Here is a 20,326-nt window from a genome sequence, read left to right on the forward strand (position 1 = left end):
GGGAACGATAAAGAGTTCCATAGATTTGCGGAATGTTTGGGAGAATTTAAGGCACTTATATAATAATCTAGTTGAACTAAACCTTCAGTTTTAAGGTTAGGGTCAAATATTTCATCAAAATTAACTAATGTACACAATCTGGCAACGTAGCTCGCGTTAATCGATGAAAGAACAAGCTAGAGCGACTGGATAGCCACGGGACGTTTCTAGAAGATTCTAGAAAGCGAAAATTCTAGAATGCGAAGAAAATATACACGAAAACGGGAACGATCAAGAACTACATAGATTTGCGGAATGTTTGGGAGAATTTAAGGCACTTATATAATAATCTAGTTGAACTAAACCTTCAGTTTTAAGGTTAGTGTCAAAACAACCCCACCTAACCTCAAAAATAGTTTTAGTGGTGCATTTAACGAAAAAATGACTTTGCTGGAAATGGAAATTGAACGAAAAGAGCAACACTGGAATTTTAATTTCAAGATATTATCGGTTTCTGTTAAGTATATGGATTGTTAATGGCGAAATTTGAGCTACTACATAACAGAAAAATCACCGGATACTTTGAAAATTCATTTATCAAGAGCTTCGCGTAGGTTAACGCTCGGATTGGATACGTTTCTCGTTCAAGAACAAATCGATAATACTCTACAAACTTGTTAATTAAATTCGAAGATAGAATATCTGCTTTCTTTAATGGTTTATCTGTTTAATGAGAACTCCGAAGCTACACACATCGACACGTTTGAATGATGAATTTAGCAATTGAAAATTTAACGAGTTTCAACGTTTAATTCACGTGTATGCGTTTCAAATTTCGTATTTTTCTGTTTCAAACTGTTGGTTAATATCCATAATATTGGATTTACGTAGTTATTTCTTCAATATTTCATCTTTTGTATTCTGTTTTGTAGCTCTTCATTTGTGTTAATTCAGTGGTGTCAAATTCCATTTTGTAAGGGGCCATATATTGAATTTTGAATTCGTAGGGGCTCCAGATTCAAAATAAAAGTATTATTATAACATATATAAACATCTGTAGAGCTCTAAGAACCATAATTCTTTTTTCTGTGATATATCACGTATCAACAAGGCCCGCGGGCCTGAAGTGGCCCGCGGGCTGTATTTTTGACATAACTGCGTTAAGGAGTTTTATTAGATCGTTCATTTATGTATATTGATTTGAATTTTTTGTATTTTCTCTTCTTCTTTGCTCATTTTTCGAAACGCCTCTTTGTTTTACTTCCCTGTCAATTATAAAACTACTGACATCTGTCATTTGTCTTTATCTCATAGAATAATTAGAACTAGAAAGAAAACTGAATAATTGATGACAGTAAAGGAGATTTCTTCTTTTTTATAATACAAATAGACTTCGACTTAACTAATAGACAGTTTTATACCAATCCCCATACTACATATTCGTAGCCTTCACAAAATTTCAACGCGTCGACCATGCAGAGATTTGTCGAGCTTGTTTTTGAAATGTAAGTCCAATTTCCGATATGACTTATGTCGGAAATATATTTTTTCTTCTTTTTCTTTTGTGAACGAGCATTGATTAATTTTTTTCGAGCTAAACTTGAATTCGTTCCAAAAAGGTTTTTGTTTTGGAATACGTGATTGGTTAGCATCTTTTTTGAGTTTACACCTTTGTAAAAAAAATAATTGAACAAATATAACAGGGAGCTGAAATATTTCAGTGGAGGAGTCGAAAAAAAAAAATCTACTCAATCTAATTGCTGCGATGTATACAAAACTACCAAAGAGATTTTACAAGAAATACGGGAAAAGCGGATGAAATTGATTCGATTTTATTTCTTTGATTTTATTTGGATAAGAAGTTTCCTTCTGGACGAAGTATTTGAGGTAATCCAAGTAAAAATACAGAATTTAAGGAGTTACATAAGAAAAATCGGTCAAATGTATGTTGACATTAATAAATTTCGCAATGATTGAAAGTAGTTACGATTTAGCATATCTTGAGGAAAAAACCACATCAGTACTTCAGTTTTTCTTGGATTTATCGTCCCAAGAGGCTTGACCGACGAAGTTAATTCCAAAAGAGGCAGGAAAATGAATTGAAAATGGCTAGGATACATCGTATCAGTACATATCATGAGGAAAGTTCGGAAAATCACATCGGTACTTTAGTTTTTCTTGGATTTATCGTCTCAAGAGGCTTGACCGACGAAGTTAATTCCAAAAGAGGCAGGAAAATGAATTGAAAATGGCTAGGATTCATCGTATCAGTAAATATCTTGAGAAAACTTCGGAAAATCACATCGGTACTTCAGTTTTTCTTGGATTTATCGTCTCAAGAGGCTTGACCGACGAAGTTAATTCCAAAAGAGGCAGGAAAATGAATTGAAAATGGCTAGGATTCATCGTATCAGTAAATATCTTGAGAAAACTTCGGAAAATCACATCGGTACTTCAGTTTTTCTTGGATTTAATGTCCTAAGAGGCTTGACTGACGAAGTTAATTCCAAAAGAGGCAGGAAAATGAATTGAAAATGGCTAGGATACATCGTATCAGTACATATCATGAGGAAAGTTCGGAAAATCACATCGGTACTTCAGTTTTTCTTGGATTTATCGTCCCAAGAGGCTTGACTGACAAAGTTAATTCCAAAAGAGGCAGGAAAATGAATTGAAAATGGCTAGGATTCATCGTATCAGTAAATATCTTGAGAAAACTTCGGAAAATCACATCGGTACTTTAGTTTTTCTTGGATTTATCGTCTCAAGAGGCTTGACCGACGAAGTTAATTCCAAAAGAGGCAGGAAAATGAATTGAAAATGGCTAGGATTCATCGTATCAGTAAATATCTTGAGAAAACTTCGGAAAATCACATCGGTACTTTAGTTTTTCTTGGATTTATCGTCTCAAGAGGCTTGACCGACGAAGTTAATTCCAAAAGAGGCAGGAAAATGAATTGAAAATGGCTAGGATTCATCGTATCAGTAAATATCTTGAGAAAACTTCGGAAAATCACATCGGTACTTTAGTTTTTCTTGGATTTATCGTCTCAAGAGGCTTGACCGACGAAGTTAATTCCAAAAGAGGCAGGAAAATGAATTGAAAATGGCTAGGATTCATCGTATCAGTAAATATCTTGAGAAAACTTCGGAAAATCACATCGGTACTTCAGTTTTTCTTGGATTTAATGTCCTAAGAGGCTTGACTGACGAAGTTAATTCCAAAAGAGGCAGGAAAATGAATTGAAAATGGCTAGGATACATCGTATCAGTACATATCATGAGGAAAGTTCGGAAAATCACATCGGTACTTCAGTTTTTCTTGGATTTATCGTCCCAAGAGGCTTGACTCACAAAGTTAATTCCAAAAGAGGCAGGAAAATGAATTGAAAATGGCTAGGATTCATCGTATCAGTAAATATCTTGAGAAAACTTCGGAAAATCACATCGGTACTTCAGTTTTTCTTGAATTTATCGTCCCAAGAGGCTTGACTCACAAAGTTAATTCCAAAAGAGGCAGGAAAATGAATTGAAAATGGCTAGGATTCATCGTATCAGTAAATATCTTGAGAAAACTCCGGAAAATCACATCGGTACTTCAGTTTTTCTTGGATTTATCGTCCCAAGAGGCTTGACTGACAAAGTTAATTCCAAAAGAGGCAGGAAAATGAATTGAAAATGGCTAGGATTCATCGTATCAGTAAATATCTTGAGAAAACTTCGGAAAATCACATCGGTACTTCAGTTTTTCTTGGATTTATCGTCCCAAGAGGCTTGACTGACAAAGTTAATTCCAAAAGAGGCAGGAAAATGAATTGAAAATGGCTAGGATACATCGTATCAGTACATATCATGAGAAAACTTCGGAAAATCACATCGGTACTTCAGTTTTTCTTGGATTTATCGTCTCAAGAGGCTTGACCGACGAAGTTAATTCCAAAAGAGGCAGGAAAATGAATTGAAAATGGCTAGGATTCATCATATCAGTAAATATCCTGAGAAAACTTCGGAAAATCCCATCAGTACTTCATTTTTTCTTGGATTTATCGTCTCAAGAGGCTTGACCGACGAAGTTAATTCCAAAAGAGGCGGGAAAATGAATTGAAAATGGCTAGGATTCATCATATCAGTAAATATCCTGAGATAACTTCGGAAAATCCCATCAGTACTTCATTTTTTCTTGGATTTATCGTCTCAAGAGGCTTGACCGACGAAGTTAATTCCAAAAGAGGCAGGAAAATGAATTGAAAATGGCTAGGATTCATCGTATCAGTAAATATCCTGAGAAAACTTCGGAAAATCCCATCAGTACTTCATTTTTTCTTGGATTTATCGTCTCAAGAGGCTTGACCGACGAAGTTAATTCCAAAAGAGGCAGGAAAATGAATTGAAAATGGCTAGGATTCATCATATCAGTAAATATCCTGAGAAAACTTCGGAAAATCACATCGGTACTTCAGTTTTTCTTGGATTTAATGTCCTAAGAGGCTTGACCGACGAAGTTAATTCCAAAAGAGGCAGGAAAATGAATTGAAAATGGCTAGGATTCATCGTATCAGTAAATATCCTGAGAAAACTTCGGAAAATCCCATCAGTACTTCAGTTTTTCTTGGATTTATCGTCTCAAGAGGCTTGACCGACGAAGTTAATTCCAAAAGAGGCAGGAAAATGAATTGAAAATGGCTAGGATTCATCATATCAGTAAATATCCTGAGAAAACTTCGGAAAATCCCATCAGTACTTCATTTTTTCTTGGATTTATCGTCTCAAGAGGCTTGACCGACGAAGTTAATTCCAAAAGAGGCAGGAAAATGAATTGAAAATGGCTAGGATTCATCGTATCAGTAAATATCTTGAGAAAACTTCGGAAAATCACATCGGTACTTTAGTTTTTCTTGGATTTATCGTCTCAAGAGGCTTGACCGACGAAGTTAATTCCAAAAGAGGCAGGAAAATGAATTGAAAATGGCTAGGATTCATCGTATCAGTAAATATCTTGAGAAAACTTCGGAAAATCACATCGGTACTTCAGTTTTTCTTGGATTTATCGTCCCAAGAGGCTTGACCGACGAAGTTAATTCCAAAAGAGGCAGGAAAATGAATTGAAAATGGCTAGGATTCATCGTATCAGTAAATATCTTGAGAAAACTTCGGAAAATCACATCGGTACTTTAGTTTTTCTTGGATTTATCGTCTCAAGAGGCTTGACCGACGAAGTTAATTCCAAAAGAGGCAGGAAAATGAATTGAAAATGGCTAGGATTCATCGTATCAGTAAATATCTTGAGAAAACTTCGGAAAATCACATCGGTACTTCGGTTTTTCTTGGATTTATCGTCCCAAGAGGCTTGACCGACGAAGTTAATTCCAAAAGAGGCAGGAAAACCGCTCTCTCAACGACGTTATCCGAATAGAATCTGCAGATACTAGTAAATGCTGATGACCATAGATAAATGAAGTTTAATTAAACTCAAAGTACAGTTGGTGGAAAAAGAAGAAAAGAGAAAACATCTCATTTCGACGTCTTTTTAACGTTTGTTATATTATCTAGTGTTTTTTATCGCTTTTTCTTCTTTTTTTTCGAGTCGTTTCGACCTTGACGACGTTTTAATTTATTATAGGTTATGTGATAACTCCTACTTAACCGCGTTGTTGCCACATATTCCTTCCACGCCGGAAACATTTGTCAAATCATTTTTTTAAGAGAGAATCGTAATAACACGGATGCAGACTCCATATTTTCGAGTGGGACTTACTGTATATTTCACGTCAAGATATAACAAAGCCCCGTTTGATTCATATCAGAAAACGGTTTTAAGAATAAAGCGGAATACGTAAGATGAATGTGCGGTGTATGTATACATACCGACTACGTTAAGCTGAACAAAGATGCTAATGGGCGGATGCGAGGAAACTTGGCACTCGTACAAACCGGCATCTCTCTGCTGCACAAACTTGATTTGTAACGTCCAATCCTGAAACAGTATAAAGGAAATCTTTATTATACGGGAACGTTTCCAAAAACTCGCAAAAATATTACGTTGTTAAGCGGTTTTGAACTATTATCTCTGTTAAATATTTTTCTCCCAAAGTAATGGTAGTTTATAAACTTGTTTTAGCTCCTATTACATTTTTATTTCCTCGGTTTTCATGGGAAAATAGTTTCATCAAACAACCGACTCTACCGAGTAATTTTTTTTGTTACAAAATTCCCATGGACAAGCAAATAACAACAAACCATCGTCTTCGGAATCGATCGTAGCGTTCTGGGTTTGGTATGCGTAAGTCCCGTGCCCAAATAAAAAAAAATTGGACGAGAAGATGAAAGGAATATAAAAAACGCAATTAAAAGAAAAAAAATATAAGAAATGCGACAAATTAGATCAGGGAGACTGTAGAAACTGATTGTGAAGAAGATATCCAGCTTTATTGCAGATAATAATGACGAATTTCGAATTTGTACTTAGACTAATGGTTCTAAATATGGATTAACTCAACTTTTGGTATAAATATGTTTCTGAAGTTACTTCTCCATCGATAATGATGAAAAGTTATCGATTAGCAATCTAGGATTGCTCCAAATGCCTTTGAATTCCGTTCGTAGTGATCAAAACTTGACTTTTAATGAATCAGACTCGAGGTATAGGTATGAAACAAAAACTAAACCTCCACCAAGACCTGATAGTCAAATAGAAAAATCTTTTTTTGAAACTGCACATCAAACCATCGTCCTCGGAATCGATCCTAGCGTTCTGGGTTTGGTATGCATAAGTCCCGTGCCCAAATAAAAAGAAAATTGGACGAGAAGATGAAAGGAATATAAAAAACGCAATTAAAAGAAAAAAAATATAAGAAATGCGACAAATTAGATCAGGGAGACTGTAGAAACTGATTGTGAAGAAGATATCCAGCTTTATTGCAGATAATAATGACGAATTTCGAATTTGTACTTAGACTAATGGTTCTAAATATGGATTAACTCAACTTTTGGTATAAATATGTTTCTGAAGTTACTTCTCCATCGATAATGATGAAAAGTTATCGATTAGCAATCTAGGATTGCTCCAAATGCCTTTGAATTCCGTTCGTAGTGATCAAAACTTGACTTTTAATGATTTAAACTCGAGGTATAGGTATGAAACAAAAACTGAACCTCCACCAAGACCTGATAGTCAAATAGAAAAATCTTTTTTTGAAACTGCACATCAAACCATCGTCCTCGGAATCGATCCTAGCGTTCTGGGTTTGGTATGCATAAGTCCCGTGCCCAAATAAAAAGAAAATTGGACGAGAAGATGAAAGGAATATAAAAAACGCAATTAAAAGAAAAAAAATATAAGAAATGCGACAAATTAGATCAGGGAGACTGTAGAAACTGATTGTGAAGAAGATATCCAGCTAGATTGCAGATAATAATCACGAATTTCGAATTTTTACTTAGACTAATGGTTCTAAATATGGATTAACTCAACTTTTGGTATAAATATGTTTCTGAAGTTACTTCTCCATCGATAATGATGAAAAGTTATCGATTAGCAATCTAGGATTGCTCCAAATGCCTTTGAATTCCGTTCGTAGTGATCAAAACTTGACTTTTAATGAATCAGACTCGAGGTATAGGTATGAAACAAAAACTAAACCTCCACCAAGACCTGATAGTCAAATAGAAAAATCTTTTTTTGAAACTGCACATCAAACCATCGTCTTCGGAATCGATCGTAGCGTTCTGGGTTTGGTATGCGTAAGTCCCGTGCCCAAATAAAAAAAAATTGGACGAGAAGATGAAAGGAATATAAAAAACGCAATTAAAAGAAAAAAAATATAAGAAATGCGACAAATTAGATCAGGGAGACTGTAGAAACTGATTGTGAAGAAGATATCCAGCTTTATTGCAGATAATAATGACGAATTTCGAATTTGTACTTAGACTAATGGTTCTAAATATGGATTAACTCAACTTTTGGTATAAATATGTTTCTGAAGTTACTTCTCCATCGATAATGATGAAAAGTTATCGATTAGCAATCTAGGATTGCTCCAAATGCCTTTGAATTCCGTTCGTAGTGATCAAAACTTGACTTTTAATGAATCAGACTCGAGGTATAGGTATGAAACAAAAACTAAACCTCCACCAAGACCTGATAATCAAATAGAAAAATCTTTTTTTATGCCCTAATATGTAGAAAAACTCCTGACATTGTGTATGTTTTTGAAAAAACTGTGGGTCAGATTTTTAACGTGTAATTTCTAACCAGGAAATGACTGTATGTATTGGACCAGAGTTTGATGCTTGGATATGTGATTTTTGCAACTAAATTAAGTAATTTCTGAATAAGAAGTCACTAAATTGGATACTGTCCTCATGAAATTCAAAATGGAGGGTCGTGGAGTAATTATTTTATCTCGAAATATCGAAAATAATTTGCTTTAGTTCGGTAAAAATATACTTATGATTATTTTATATTTTCTTTGTTTTATAACATTTTTGTACATTGTATCCAACTTTCTAACCATCTAAATTGATAAAATAAGTTATTTTTCATCTTTTCTTTATTTTACTTGAAGCATATTCATGAAGAGCGATGTCTTTTACTGTCCAACAAAAGCGTGTACATAATTTACACTTTCAAAACGCGCGGGCAATTTAATTTAGGGTTTTGAAGGTGATTATTAATACTAAACATGTTTATTAAATTAAGCGGAAGGCTATTACACAGTGACATAATTAAATGTTCACAATTTATTTCTTGTTTCCCAACAAAAAAAAAACCTAACCTTCAAAGCTTATACCCATAATGACGTGCCGTTAGAAAAAAAAATGTAAAAACAGAATCGTTGAAGCCTTGCAAAATATCATGACTAAAATCATAGAAAAAACAATCAACCATAAACTAGTGTAAATAAGACAAATTTTCAGTTACAGCTTGCTGTCACCTGTCAACTGTCAACTGTCAACTAGTCCTATAGGTTGTCTATGGCACAGAAAAACTACAATATACTAAAAGCTGTAATCTCAATGTTTTGGTTGAAGCTGTCATGAAGATTATAAATGAATTAGGTATCACGTAAAGCTTACTTGTGGGTCATTGAACCCAAAGTTACAAAGTCAAAGTATATTTACTTTTCCACACGTTTTCGTGTGGATGAAACTGGATATTTGATAGAAAATTTGATACCATTTTAATAATAAGAATCGTCAAGCAAAATAACCTCTTCAATGCTGGAAAATCTTTGACCATCGATCTATTTTGACAAATCTGGGAACAGAAAATACTCCTAGATAGTTAAATCTCGCGAATAGGATGCATTAGATAGTAATTCAAGCTTTAATTCATTAATTTTGTTCATTGTAATAACGGATGTTTGAGCTGGTGCATTGTCTTGATGCAACAACACTTTGTGGCCGATTTCATAGCTCAAATGCTGCAATAAGTTCGCCATTGTCTGCTAGCTCGAGCATTTTCAGTCGAAGATCACTCAGTTCGTGAATTTTCTTGAATATGAACCTCCAGAGAGTAATCATACTCTTGAGTCGCTCACCGGAACGTTGTTTAGACAAAAAACTGCACAGAACTATCCCCCGGTCATTAAGTCGGTTCAATTCGAAAAATGTCTTTCGGTACACCCCCCGTATACTATTTTACGTTAAAATATCGAAATCTTCAAATTTGGTCGTAGAATTTCGGAAAAAATTTCCTTTCCTACTAAACTGGAGTCAAAAATTGCGAAAACTTCAACGACATTTCGATACTAGATCATATACAGAGTGTTTGAAAATGTTTTGACATTTTTAGTTGGAAAATTTTGATTCCTTATTGTTTTTTTTATCATTTTTGTGTGATTATGTTTATTTAATTTCAGTTTTTCAAGTAAAAATTGTAATTTTAGATCATTAAATTTGTTCATTTCGAGAAATGTCTTTCGGTGAACTCCCCGTATACTATTTTATGTAAAATTATCGGAATCTTCAAATTTGGTCCTAGAATTTCGGAAAAAATTTCCTTTCCTACTAAACTGGAGTCAAAAATTGCGAAAACTTCAACGACATTTCGATACTAGATCATATACAGAGTGTTTGAAAATGTTTTGACATTTTTAGCTGGAAAATTTTGATTCCTTATTGTTTTTTTATCATTTTTGTGAGATTATGTTTACTTAATTTCAGTTTTTCCAGTAAAAATTGTAATTTTAGATCATTAAATTTGTTTTAAACGGTTCAATGTTTCTTTCTACACCCCCTGTACACCATTTTACGTTAAAATATCGAAATCTTCAAATTTGGTCCTAGAATTTCGGAAAAAATTTCCTTTCCTACTAAACTGGAGTCAAAAATTGCGAAAACTTCAACGACATTTCGATACTAGATCATATACAGGGTGTTTGAAAATGTTTTGACATTTTTAGCTGGAAAATTTTGATTCCTTATTGTTTTTTTATCATTTTTGTGAGATTATGTTTACTTAATTTCAGTTTTTCCAGTAAAAATTGTAATTTTAGATCATTAAATTTGTTTTAAACGGTTCAATGTTTCTTTCTACACCCCCTGTACACCATTTTACGTTAAAATATCGAAATCTTCAAATTTGGTCCTAGAATTTCGGAAAAAATTTCCTTTCCTACTAAACTGGAGTCAAAAATTACGAAAACGTCAACGAAATTTCGATACTTGCTCATATACAGGTTGTACTAGGAATGTGTCATTAAAAATTTGATTAAAGTGACAAAAAATTTCATTCATCATTCTATTTATATTATTTTTTTCACCTGCTCTTGTATTTGATTCTTCATAATGTATTTTTAAACTTGGTTCTATTGAAAATTCAATTTGGTATGCATCTATACAACTTTCTCGCTATACCCTGTATACTGTTTTTGATAAAACGTCAAAATCTCTATATTTGATCGTAGAATTTCGCCGGCGAACCGTAACGTGTATAGCAACCATTAGATATTACAATTTTTAATTATTCTATTGCAAAACATTTTGTCGTATTAGAGTGAATTCTAAACTCGATTAAATTACGTTTTGATACTAAAACGACTCCATTTTCATATGTTGTTCATTACTATTGTTTTCAAGGTTATATCATTCAAAGTATTTCTAATAATTTTAGTCTTGAATTTATGATCAATTAGAATGATCTAACATTAAAAATACCGGTCCTGTTTTAATCTTTGTTAAAGTTGCAAGTCAGTCTTTACCCGCAATCAACAGATACATGTATAACGTAATTAAATTGGATCTTTAACAAAACATCTTTCACTAGGACCTAACGTTAAAGGGATTAAATTAGGGACGTGTCATAGTTTTAGTATTCGAATACGTATCAAGCTTATTTGTGTACAAGTTTTCTATATTTTCTATTATCCACTATAATATTTTTATGAACGATTCTTCTAATTTTCGGGAATAAATCAATAAAAGAAAGTTAGAAAACATATAAGACGATACTGTATAGCGTGTTGCCTAATCAGTAGTATTTATCAAAATATTTAACTGTTGTCATAAATATATAGAGATATATTTTATCGAAATATTTTTATATAAACTCGTTAAAAGGAAACGGTGATAATATACTTATATCTTATCTGTATATTTGGAAACATTTTGAGTATTAGTAATGACATAGTCACATCTCCATAATGTTTAGTAATAAATCGTTAGCCGAAACTTAGATAACCTACAAATCGATGCGTCGTATTCCGTGTTGCCTAAGACGTAGTATTTATTTATCTGAGTGAATCGGAAATCTGTTTTATCTGATTAAACCTTTGGTATCTTATATAACCCAGTTATGTTAGTGCAAATGAAGGATTTATAAAATAAATGACAGCGTAATCCTAGTTAAAAGTATATTATTTTCCCCCCCAAAATAAAATAAATAAATAAAGCCCGAGTGAAATAGTTAGAACTTTTTAATACAACTACCAACACAAAATTACCATGGTTTCGTCTGAGAATAGAACGGAGCCTTTCGTCAGTCCAATCGGATTGATTTCGGGCCTTTTTGCTCAAGGTTGGCTATAGTCCGGTCAAATTAGACCAAAAAATGAGAATGAATTACCACCGAGTAGAAAATGAGTAAAAGTGTTTAAAATATAATTAAAAATAATATTTGAAAGTCAAGTTAAATATCCAAAAAACGGGTTTTTCCTGATATCGATATTAATATGCATGTTTTGTTAAAAAGTTCAAAGCTACGACTCGGAAGATCAACTTTCTGAACTTTTTGAACTTAAATCATTTCAATATCTGCTAATTTTTATTATTTAGCAGTAGTTTCAAATTAAATATGATCACAACTGACCCGTGGAGAAACCACGTTTAAAAAAAAGCGCTAAGTACACTCCCTCATAGATGGCGCGGAAACATGTGTATTATATGACGATTACAACTTTTTGAATCATTATAACTCAGAAACAGTGGGTTATAGGAAAAAAAGTATAAGGACGTTTTTTGTAGATAATTTTATGATCTAAAATTTTTGTCTGAGGTATTTTTATGATAAAACTTACCGTTTTGACGAAAATCGCGAAAAACGAATTTTTTTGACATTTGACCTTGGATAAAAATTTTTCCATACACGAGAATGATGGGAAACTTTCGAACTTTATTTTTAATTATATTTTAAACAATTTCACTGATTTTCAGCTTGGTGTGAATTTATGTAACTTCGAATGTCCAATTTGACCGGACTAATAGTCATTGTAGCCCTACAATAAATAACACATGTCATCATTTAGTGGACAATACCGTGTAAGAGGTTAAAGATTTATGAAGTTATTAAGTTTTTTTTTCAAAATCTTGCCAAACAATAGTAAATTCAAGTACGTGTTATAATATTTCGACACTGATTTATTTTATTTCCTCATAATAGCATTTTGGAATTGAAATTTGTTGTCGTTTCACTATTCAGTTTATTTTCATCACATTTACAAAATGAAGTATCGAAATAAACCGAAAACATCAAATTAGTTTGTACTACGAGGGTTGCTAGTTAAGTTTTCAATTAGACAAATGATTTTATTGTTTTTTAAAATATTCTTCATTAAAATCGGTGTATTTTTGTAGGGGCTTGAACCAACGCGAACAAATCTTTTTGACGGACGAATTTTGTTGCAATATGCGGGGAAACTAATGCCAAAATATACCTGAGTCTCACGATATGTATAATCACGATCGACGCATGAAGCATCGACGTTTTCTGGTACAAAAACTGATTTTCGGCGATATTTATGATCATAAACATATTAATAATTATTTCGAAAGTGAAAATAAACAATTTTGGAAATCAAAAACTGAAAATATCCCTTTCTATCCAAGTTTATGTACCTTCTTTGGGATATAATATTGATTATTAGATTCGTGATGACCAAACAGTTCGTAATAAAATTGGCCGATCCCTTTTCGACCCTTATATATTCTTAACTTATACAAGAATAACAAAAAGCTGTTAGATTTAGAGTTTACTTTCATTATTTGTTGTTTAGAAAGGACGAAACGCCGTTGGTTATGGGAAAATATCAGCTTTGTTAAACTGGAAACAATTTTTTTCTGTGTATACACAAGAATTAGTGTACGGGAAACGATTCACTTTCAAAGATCGTCTGATATAGGAGAAACTTTCCTCTGCAGCGCTGGAGTTGGGTTGATTTTACTTCGAGGCGGACGTCGTGTCTATTAGGGGTGGAAAAACTTGCTCTGTTGGGCTGTAGTACAGAAAACCATTACTAATTGGATCGTGACCATGGAAAAAGTGGAAAAATATCATTTCTTTATGGAAAAAAATAGTCTTGAAAGCGAAAAAAAGTAATTCGGACCAAATCTACTTTCTTAATTACTTCAACTTAACACTGTATGACCTAACTGGAAACGTATATCAAATTTCTTACGTGATATTTTTTGAGTTAATCAACACTCTATTTTCCACTGATCCTACGCCCACATCTTTTCCTATTACGTCGACAAAATGCCGGAAATATCTTATTTTATACAAGAATTTTAGTTATTATAAGGAAAAAGATTTTTCTTAGCTGAAATTTTGAAGGAAAAACTGCAATGTATTTACGCCGGCTATCAACGTGTTTAACTTCGATTATGACATGAAAAAACTTGAAAAAAATCGAAATCCATAGAGAAATATTAACAGACCATGCTAACAAAGTCAGTTAAACTGATTTTTCATCAAAAAATCCTCATTCTACGACTTTTTTCTCCAAATTCCTACGTTCCTTTCGAGCTCTTCCCGCAAAAATTCAATATGATTGAGCTCCGGCCATTTAGGAGGCCAAATCATCTCCATTTTCCAATTAATCGCAAGTTCCATGGCTATAAAAGCAACCCCAAACGATAATTGAACTACCACCATGTTTGTTTGTTAGTACTTCTTCGTTTTCAACCCAAACCATTACGATATATTTTAGAAATAAACGAAAATATGAACCGGAGTTAGATTTTCAATATGGCTGGTTGCAGCGCTGCAAAATAAAGCCGGTACTACACGATACGGTCTAATCGGCGACGCAACCATAGAATTTGACATCTTCCAGTCGCCATTTCGGGACGTTTCCACGAATTTAAAACAAGTAAAATTGTTGGTGTGCAAATATATCCACCCTGGGGTAAAAATAATTCGTGGGCGCGTGTTTTTAGCACATCATTCGATGGATAATTACGTTTTGTTTTAAATTTTTGCCCGGCAGTGTATGTTCTGGTTCGTACATCGAACCCAAGATCGATACAAATTCGTGCTAATTATTTTGCCTGGTAAATTGGAATAAGAAACTGGATGAGGGAGAAAAAAATCGTAACTAGATATAAGACTGCATTTGACGCGCGTTAACCATAAATCAAATGATATGAAGGGTTTGGCTCTCTCATTAACCGAGGTGGTTGGCATGGAAAATCATTTTTAAAAAGAGAAATTTGCAACGAATCGCCTGGAAAGGTTGTTGACGTTCGATAATATGTGACACGTTGTTTCGGAAGAATCACCGACCTACATATTTAGTTTAGATATACGTGGTAGGCCAAATTTTTAAACATTTCCTCACCGATTTTTTTTTAATACAGCAACGATTTATTCGAAATTTTCACAGATGATACGTGGTGCCATTTTCGGGAGGTGGAACATTTTTAACCCAAAATAACCACGGAAATCGAAAGATCAGCAAATTTAAAGTAAAAAATGTTATATAAAGTTTTTTTGATATATCAATAGTTTTTGAGTTATTCGCAATTGAAAAGTACGATTTTTCTACAAAAAACCGCATTTTTCAGTAGTTTTTTACGTATAACTCTGTAATGATGCATTTTATCGAAAAAAGTGTGAGGAACGAAAATGAAGCTTATAAAAAAACAAACAAATTGAGATATATTTTTAGATCTTAATATTATATCGAAAGCAAGTTATAGATATTTGAATAGTTTTTGTTTTACGTAATTGAGTATTTAACCTCAAATAACGGGAAAATGGTACATTTTTCAATAAAAAGTCATTGGATACTTTTTAAAGAGCTTAAAAAGAGCTTTCGAATGATTACTGATAAAAGTCGTTTCGACTGAACTTTCAGTGAGATATGGTGTAAAATAGTTAAAATTAAAAAAAATAATTGCACTTAAATTAATGCCGTTTCATTGAAAATCAAAATTAAACTTATTCCTTGTACCAAATACTTTATTTGGATGTTATTCACGACATCTGAAAGTTTGGCTGACCAGAAATGCATAATTTTGAAAAAAAATTAACATTAAATAATACTTTTTTTTTATTTTTGAAAAAAAATTTTTTTGGTCATTTTTTTTCTCCATAACCATAAAAGATACGAAAACAAATAAACAATCAAATTAAAGCATTTTTTATGACGATTATTTTGGTTTTTTTATATTTTTTGTAGCATAAAAATTGACGGAGTTATAATCAAAATAATCTGTCACTATATTACGAGAATTGCTTTTCAACAGCCCTTTGACCCTTTATTAATAAAATATGGATAATCTCAAGCCCTTCTAACATACATAGGCGTGTAGTCCTGAAAATTCCCTTTAAAATGGTTGTTTGTAGGATGTGATAACTTCAAAATTATTTGAGTTACATCAAAAATAAGATTTTGAATTTTTTTTTGTGAATTATAGAATATAAAAAAGTTTCAAATTTTGGCGCATAATTTTTTTTCTGTTGATACTAAGTTGCCTGTAGGTACATTTGAGAGTACCAAGACATGATATACTCATAAACTTGGTAAATGGGTGGTTTTAAGGGGTGTCAGGGTGTAGAGAATGAAAAATCAGTTCGTGTTTGGAAAATACACTTGAAAACCGAAATAATTCAAAATCAAAACATTAAGTCATTAAAATTTTTTCATTTTTCATAAAAGGGGTGGTTCTTAAGGGTTGTAGATCATTAAAAATTACTTAAAAAGTAGAGACAATAAACTTTAATAACAAAAAGAATGCAAAATCTAAAAGCTGGCAGTCATTAGATTTATTTTTATTTCATTCTCTGAAAAGGGGTAGTTTTTGAGGGTTGAATAATAAAAATCAATAACTAAATGAGTTTTATTAAAATTTTATGAATTTTTCACAGTAAAAATTGAAATTGCAAAGTTTTAAATCGTTAAAACATTATTTCCTATATTATTTTCATCGAAAGGGTAGTTTTTATAGATTTTTAAGGGTTTATACTTCGAAATATATATATTTTCTATTATACAGTATGTTAAAATATTTATACCGCATAAACGAAAAACATTTGAATTGCAAAATAGTAGAAAAAACTATAATATTAGTATTTTTCGATAAGGTGTGATTTTCACCCCTTAAAAACAATTAGCACACGTTACTATCATGTAGATCTTGATATGGAGGGTACGGTGAGCTTAATTCTAAATTTTTAGGAAAATCGGAGCCGCATTAAAGAATTCGGAGGTCATTTTGATTTTGAATGATTTCATTTTCATACAACTTCTCACAATTCAAAAATATATCAAAAAAATACTTTTTTGATATATTTTTAGCCTCAATTTGTGATTTGTGAAATATCGTCACTGAAATTCGACGTACCTTCATCGAAATTCTATAATCTTTAGCCCCAAATTTGTATAATTCAATCAAAAAACAAGAAACATAACTAGGAAAAATCGGTATAGAAAAAACTAAAAGCAAAACGAAGAATAGACAAGAAAATATGATACGGTATACAAAAAAACACAAAGATTAAATTGGTTAGGATTCTGAGAATGAAACCTACAGAAATCTTGAAGCAGATAACACAAATAACAGAGACAAATCAAAAAATACCTGGAGAAACTAAATTAAAGAAGATACCAGAATCCTAGAGATGATAGATTGGAAAGCAAAACGCAGTGACAGAAAAGAACGTAGAAATCTGACAAACTAAGTCAGCAACAACAAAAAACTGTTACAAAAAGAACAAAGGGGGTAACCCACCCCAATAAAACACTAGCCATAATCCAAGAGATCGAACGGTATCAAGATGATGATGAATGATAAATTTTTGACGTCTTTTATACGATCTGTCGTCATTATTTCAGCAAACAACCCCTAATTGGTGCAAAATTAATGTCCAGAAGTTTGCAAATAGGAAAAAGTCGCTGCTGGGGAAAATTCAGCAGAAAAATCGTTGCGGAATCAATCATTGAACGATTTTTTTCATCGATATGAGTTTGTCTTGATAAAGCAGCATTTTCTTCTTCTTCTGAGGCTGTTTTTTCGATATTTCCTCCTTCAAATCCTCCAATATTTCGTATTAACTTGATGTTGAGACATTTTTTCAAAAACAATTGTAAATGTGAACCTTGTTTATTGACATTTGCGTTTTCGCGAGGTTTTGTAAGTATCTTTGTACCAGTTTGACCAGTTTACACGAAACGCGGGCTTTTACAAAGCGGACCACTGCATCCCTTACAAAACAATGTTGTTTAACAAATGGTTTCACGCTAGAGAATGTCCGGATATTACAAAATATCATTGTGAGAATCGTGATTAATTATTCAATATTAAGCACTTGAATATGATGATGTTTCCACTTTACCGAACAAACGTTTACTCCATGAAATTATTTAACAAAAAAAAATTGTAGAATCGTGTCATTATTTATTACTAGGAAGAATAATTCTTGACGTACATAAAGGATGTGAAAAAATAAAGGGCAACGTGTGCTTTTTTTCAAAATTTCTAATAAACTATAGGATATACATAAAAATTGACGAGGAACAAAAATTTAGTGTTTTTCTTAACAAATATTTTGATTTTTCCGAATTTTTTGTAGCTTCTAAAACAACTGAGATATTGACTCGGATATTTCAGACTTTCACCGTAACTTTAAATTTCGCTGACGTAAAAGCGCAATGATAAGAATGGGTGATTTGAAAAAAAAATATGTAATTTGGAAAATATCGTATAAGACAGTTGTTTAGCTTCTGGTTTATTATTTTCGTAGTTTCCGCCTTTTTACGATGTCGTTTGTCAAAATTTCGCATAAATATGATAATTAAATTGTAGTATTTGTATCTAAAGTGGGTATAGATGCTATAAAATGTTTCACATCGTTAAATACGTCCGGGATACCAAGTTTTTCATCTCCTATTTCCATGTACCTGCAGTGGTTTTGATAAAATTTTGACAGCATGTAGGGAATACGTCAAAAAAGAAAATCTGCTTTTGCTCTAGGGGTGAGTTCCATCCCAACTGAGGGGGGGAAATTGTTTATGTTGAAAATAATCGCGGGAATTGATAGAAACCGAAATTTTGAACAAAAAATGTTCTCGGTATTTTTTTTGACAAATTAATAGTTTTTTAGTTATGCGCGATCGAAAGATTTTTTGAAAAAAACCACGTTTTTTATCGATTTTTCATTAATAACTCAAATAATTTTGGTTTTATTAGAAAAAGTGTGAGGTACAAAAATGAAATTTATAAAAAAACAGAAAGATTGTTTCTTTCAAATTTGCTTTAGGTATAATACAAACAAAGTTTTGATTTATTGAAAATTGAATGTTTTTATCGAACGAATTTTTTTTTTGAAATTCAACGTTGAATAACGGAAAAACGGTCAAGTTTTCGATGTAATCGTATATAACATTTTTCAAAGTACCTTTAAAAAGCTTTAAAATGAGATAGAGTAGAACTTTCTAGCATAAAAGCAAAGAAAGTTATGGTCGAAATAAAATCGATTTATACTTTTTTTGTAGAAAGAAAGTTCAATTTCACCCTTAGCAATAGTACCCAAATCGCAATAAATATATAATTTAGTGATTACATATTTTACTCACATACTAATAACAATTTCCCGAGATTTTGAACCATTTAGAACGCATAATTTCGAAAAAAATTATGTTTAAAATCGAAAAATCATTTTTGAAATTTTTTAAAGTTTCTCTTTTTTTTCAAAATTTCTGAAAAACGATGAGATATAAATAAAAATTGACGAGGAACAAAAATTTAGCGTTTTTCTTAACAAATATTTTGATTTTTCCGAATTTTTTGTAGCTTCTAAAACAACGGAGATATAACCTTACAAATCGTACCCTAACGTATGACCGATATCATTTTGGGAACCCTTTACACGTTCGCCTAGAAAAAATAAAGGGCTAAAGGAATTTAAAACCTTAATAAACTCATAGTATATAAAATTCTCTATAAATCTGCGTTTCGAACGACTAATTTGCTTGAAAATTAACCGAGATATGGTCAAAAAACATTTTTTTTAATTTCGGAGTATGTATCGGAGATGTAAATATTTTTTTTGTCATAAGGGGTGATTTATAGGGGTTAGAAATTTGAAATACATAATATTCAAGTTAAAAAAGATGAAAAAATGTCAATAAATAAATAAATAAACCAAAAAATTTTATAAGTAGATCTGTAAATATATTTTTAAATTTTTTCCGAAATAGGGGATGATTTATAGGGGTCTAAAATTGAAAATACAAAATATTCAAGGCAAAACAAATAAAAATATGTCCATTTAAAATAAATAAGTACATATATAAATATATAAATATAAATAAATTACCATAAAGTGATTAAATAATATTTTTTAATTTTATATTAATCGGGGGTGCTTTATAAGGGATGAAATAGATTAAAAAAGGTTGAAAAATCATAAATACTACATTTAAGGATTAAACAACTTTTAAAAGTATGTTTCTACTCATTAAATGCTTATACTTATAATTTTATTGATTTTTTGAATTAAGGGGTAGTTTTTACCTCTAAGAGTAATAATCATATACCGAAATAGGGTATATTTTGGAGGTAAGGGTTATTCAAGTTTAATTTCAAATTTTCGGAGGTAATACTTCATTTTTACCTTAGTAGTAGACTA

At 31.9% G+C, this 20,326-nt stretch overlaps 1 protein-coding gene across 1 annotated transcript in view; it reads right to left on the reverse strand.

Annotated features, from left to right (window-relative positions):
• Window positions 1–20,326, reverse strand: part of LOC130896609 (zwei Ig domain protein zig-8-like) — a 216,545-nt gene that overhangs the window by 23,383 nt on the left and 172,836 nt on the right. Inside the window, exon 5 of the mRNA XM_057804806.1 lies at window positions 5,845–5,953. Within this exon, the coding sequence (XP_057660789.1) occupies window positions 5,845–5,953 (109 nt within the window). The remainder of the gene's footprint in view (window positions 1–5,844; window positions 5,954–20,326) is intronic.

This window comes from Diorhabda carinulata, chromosome 7 (genome assembly GCF_026250575.1).
Source record: "Diorhabda carinulata isolate Delta chromosome 7, icDioCari1.1, whole genome shotgun sequence".
NCBI lineage: Eukaryota > Metazoa > Arthropoda > Insecta > Coleoptera > Chrysomelidae > Diorhabda > Diorhabda carinulata.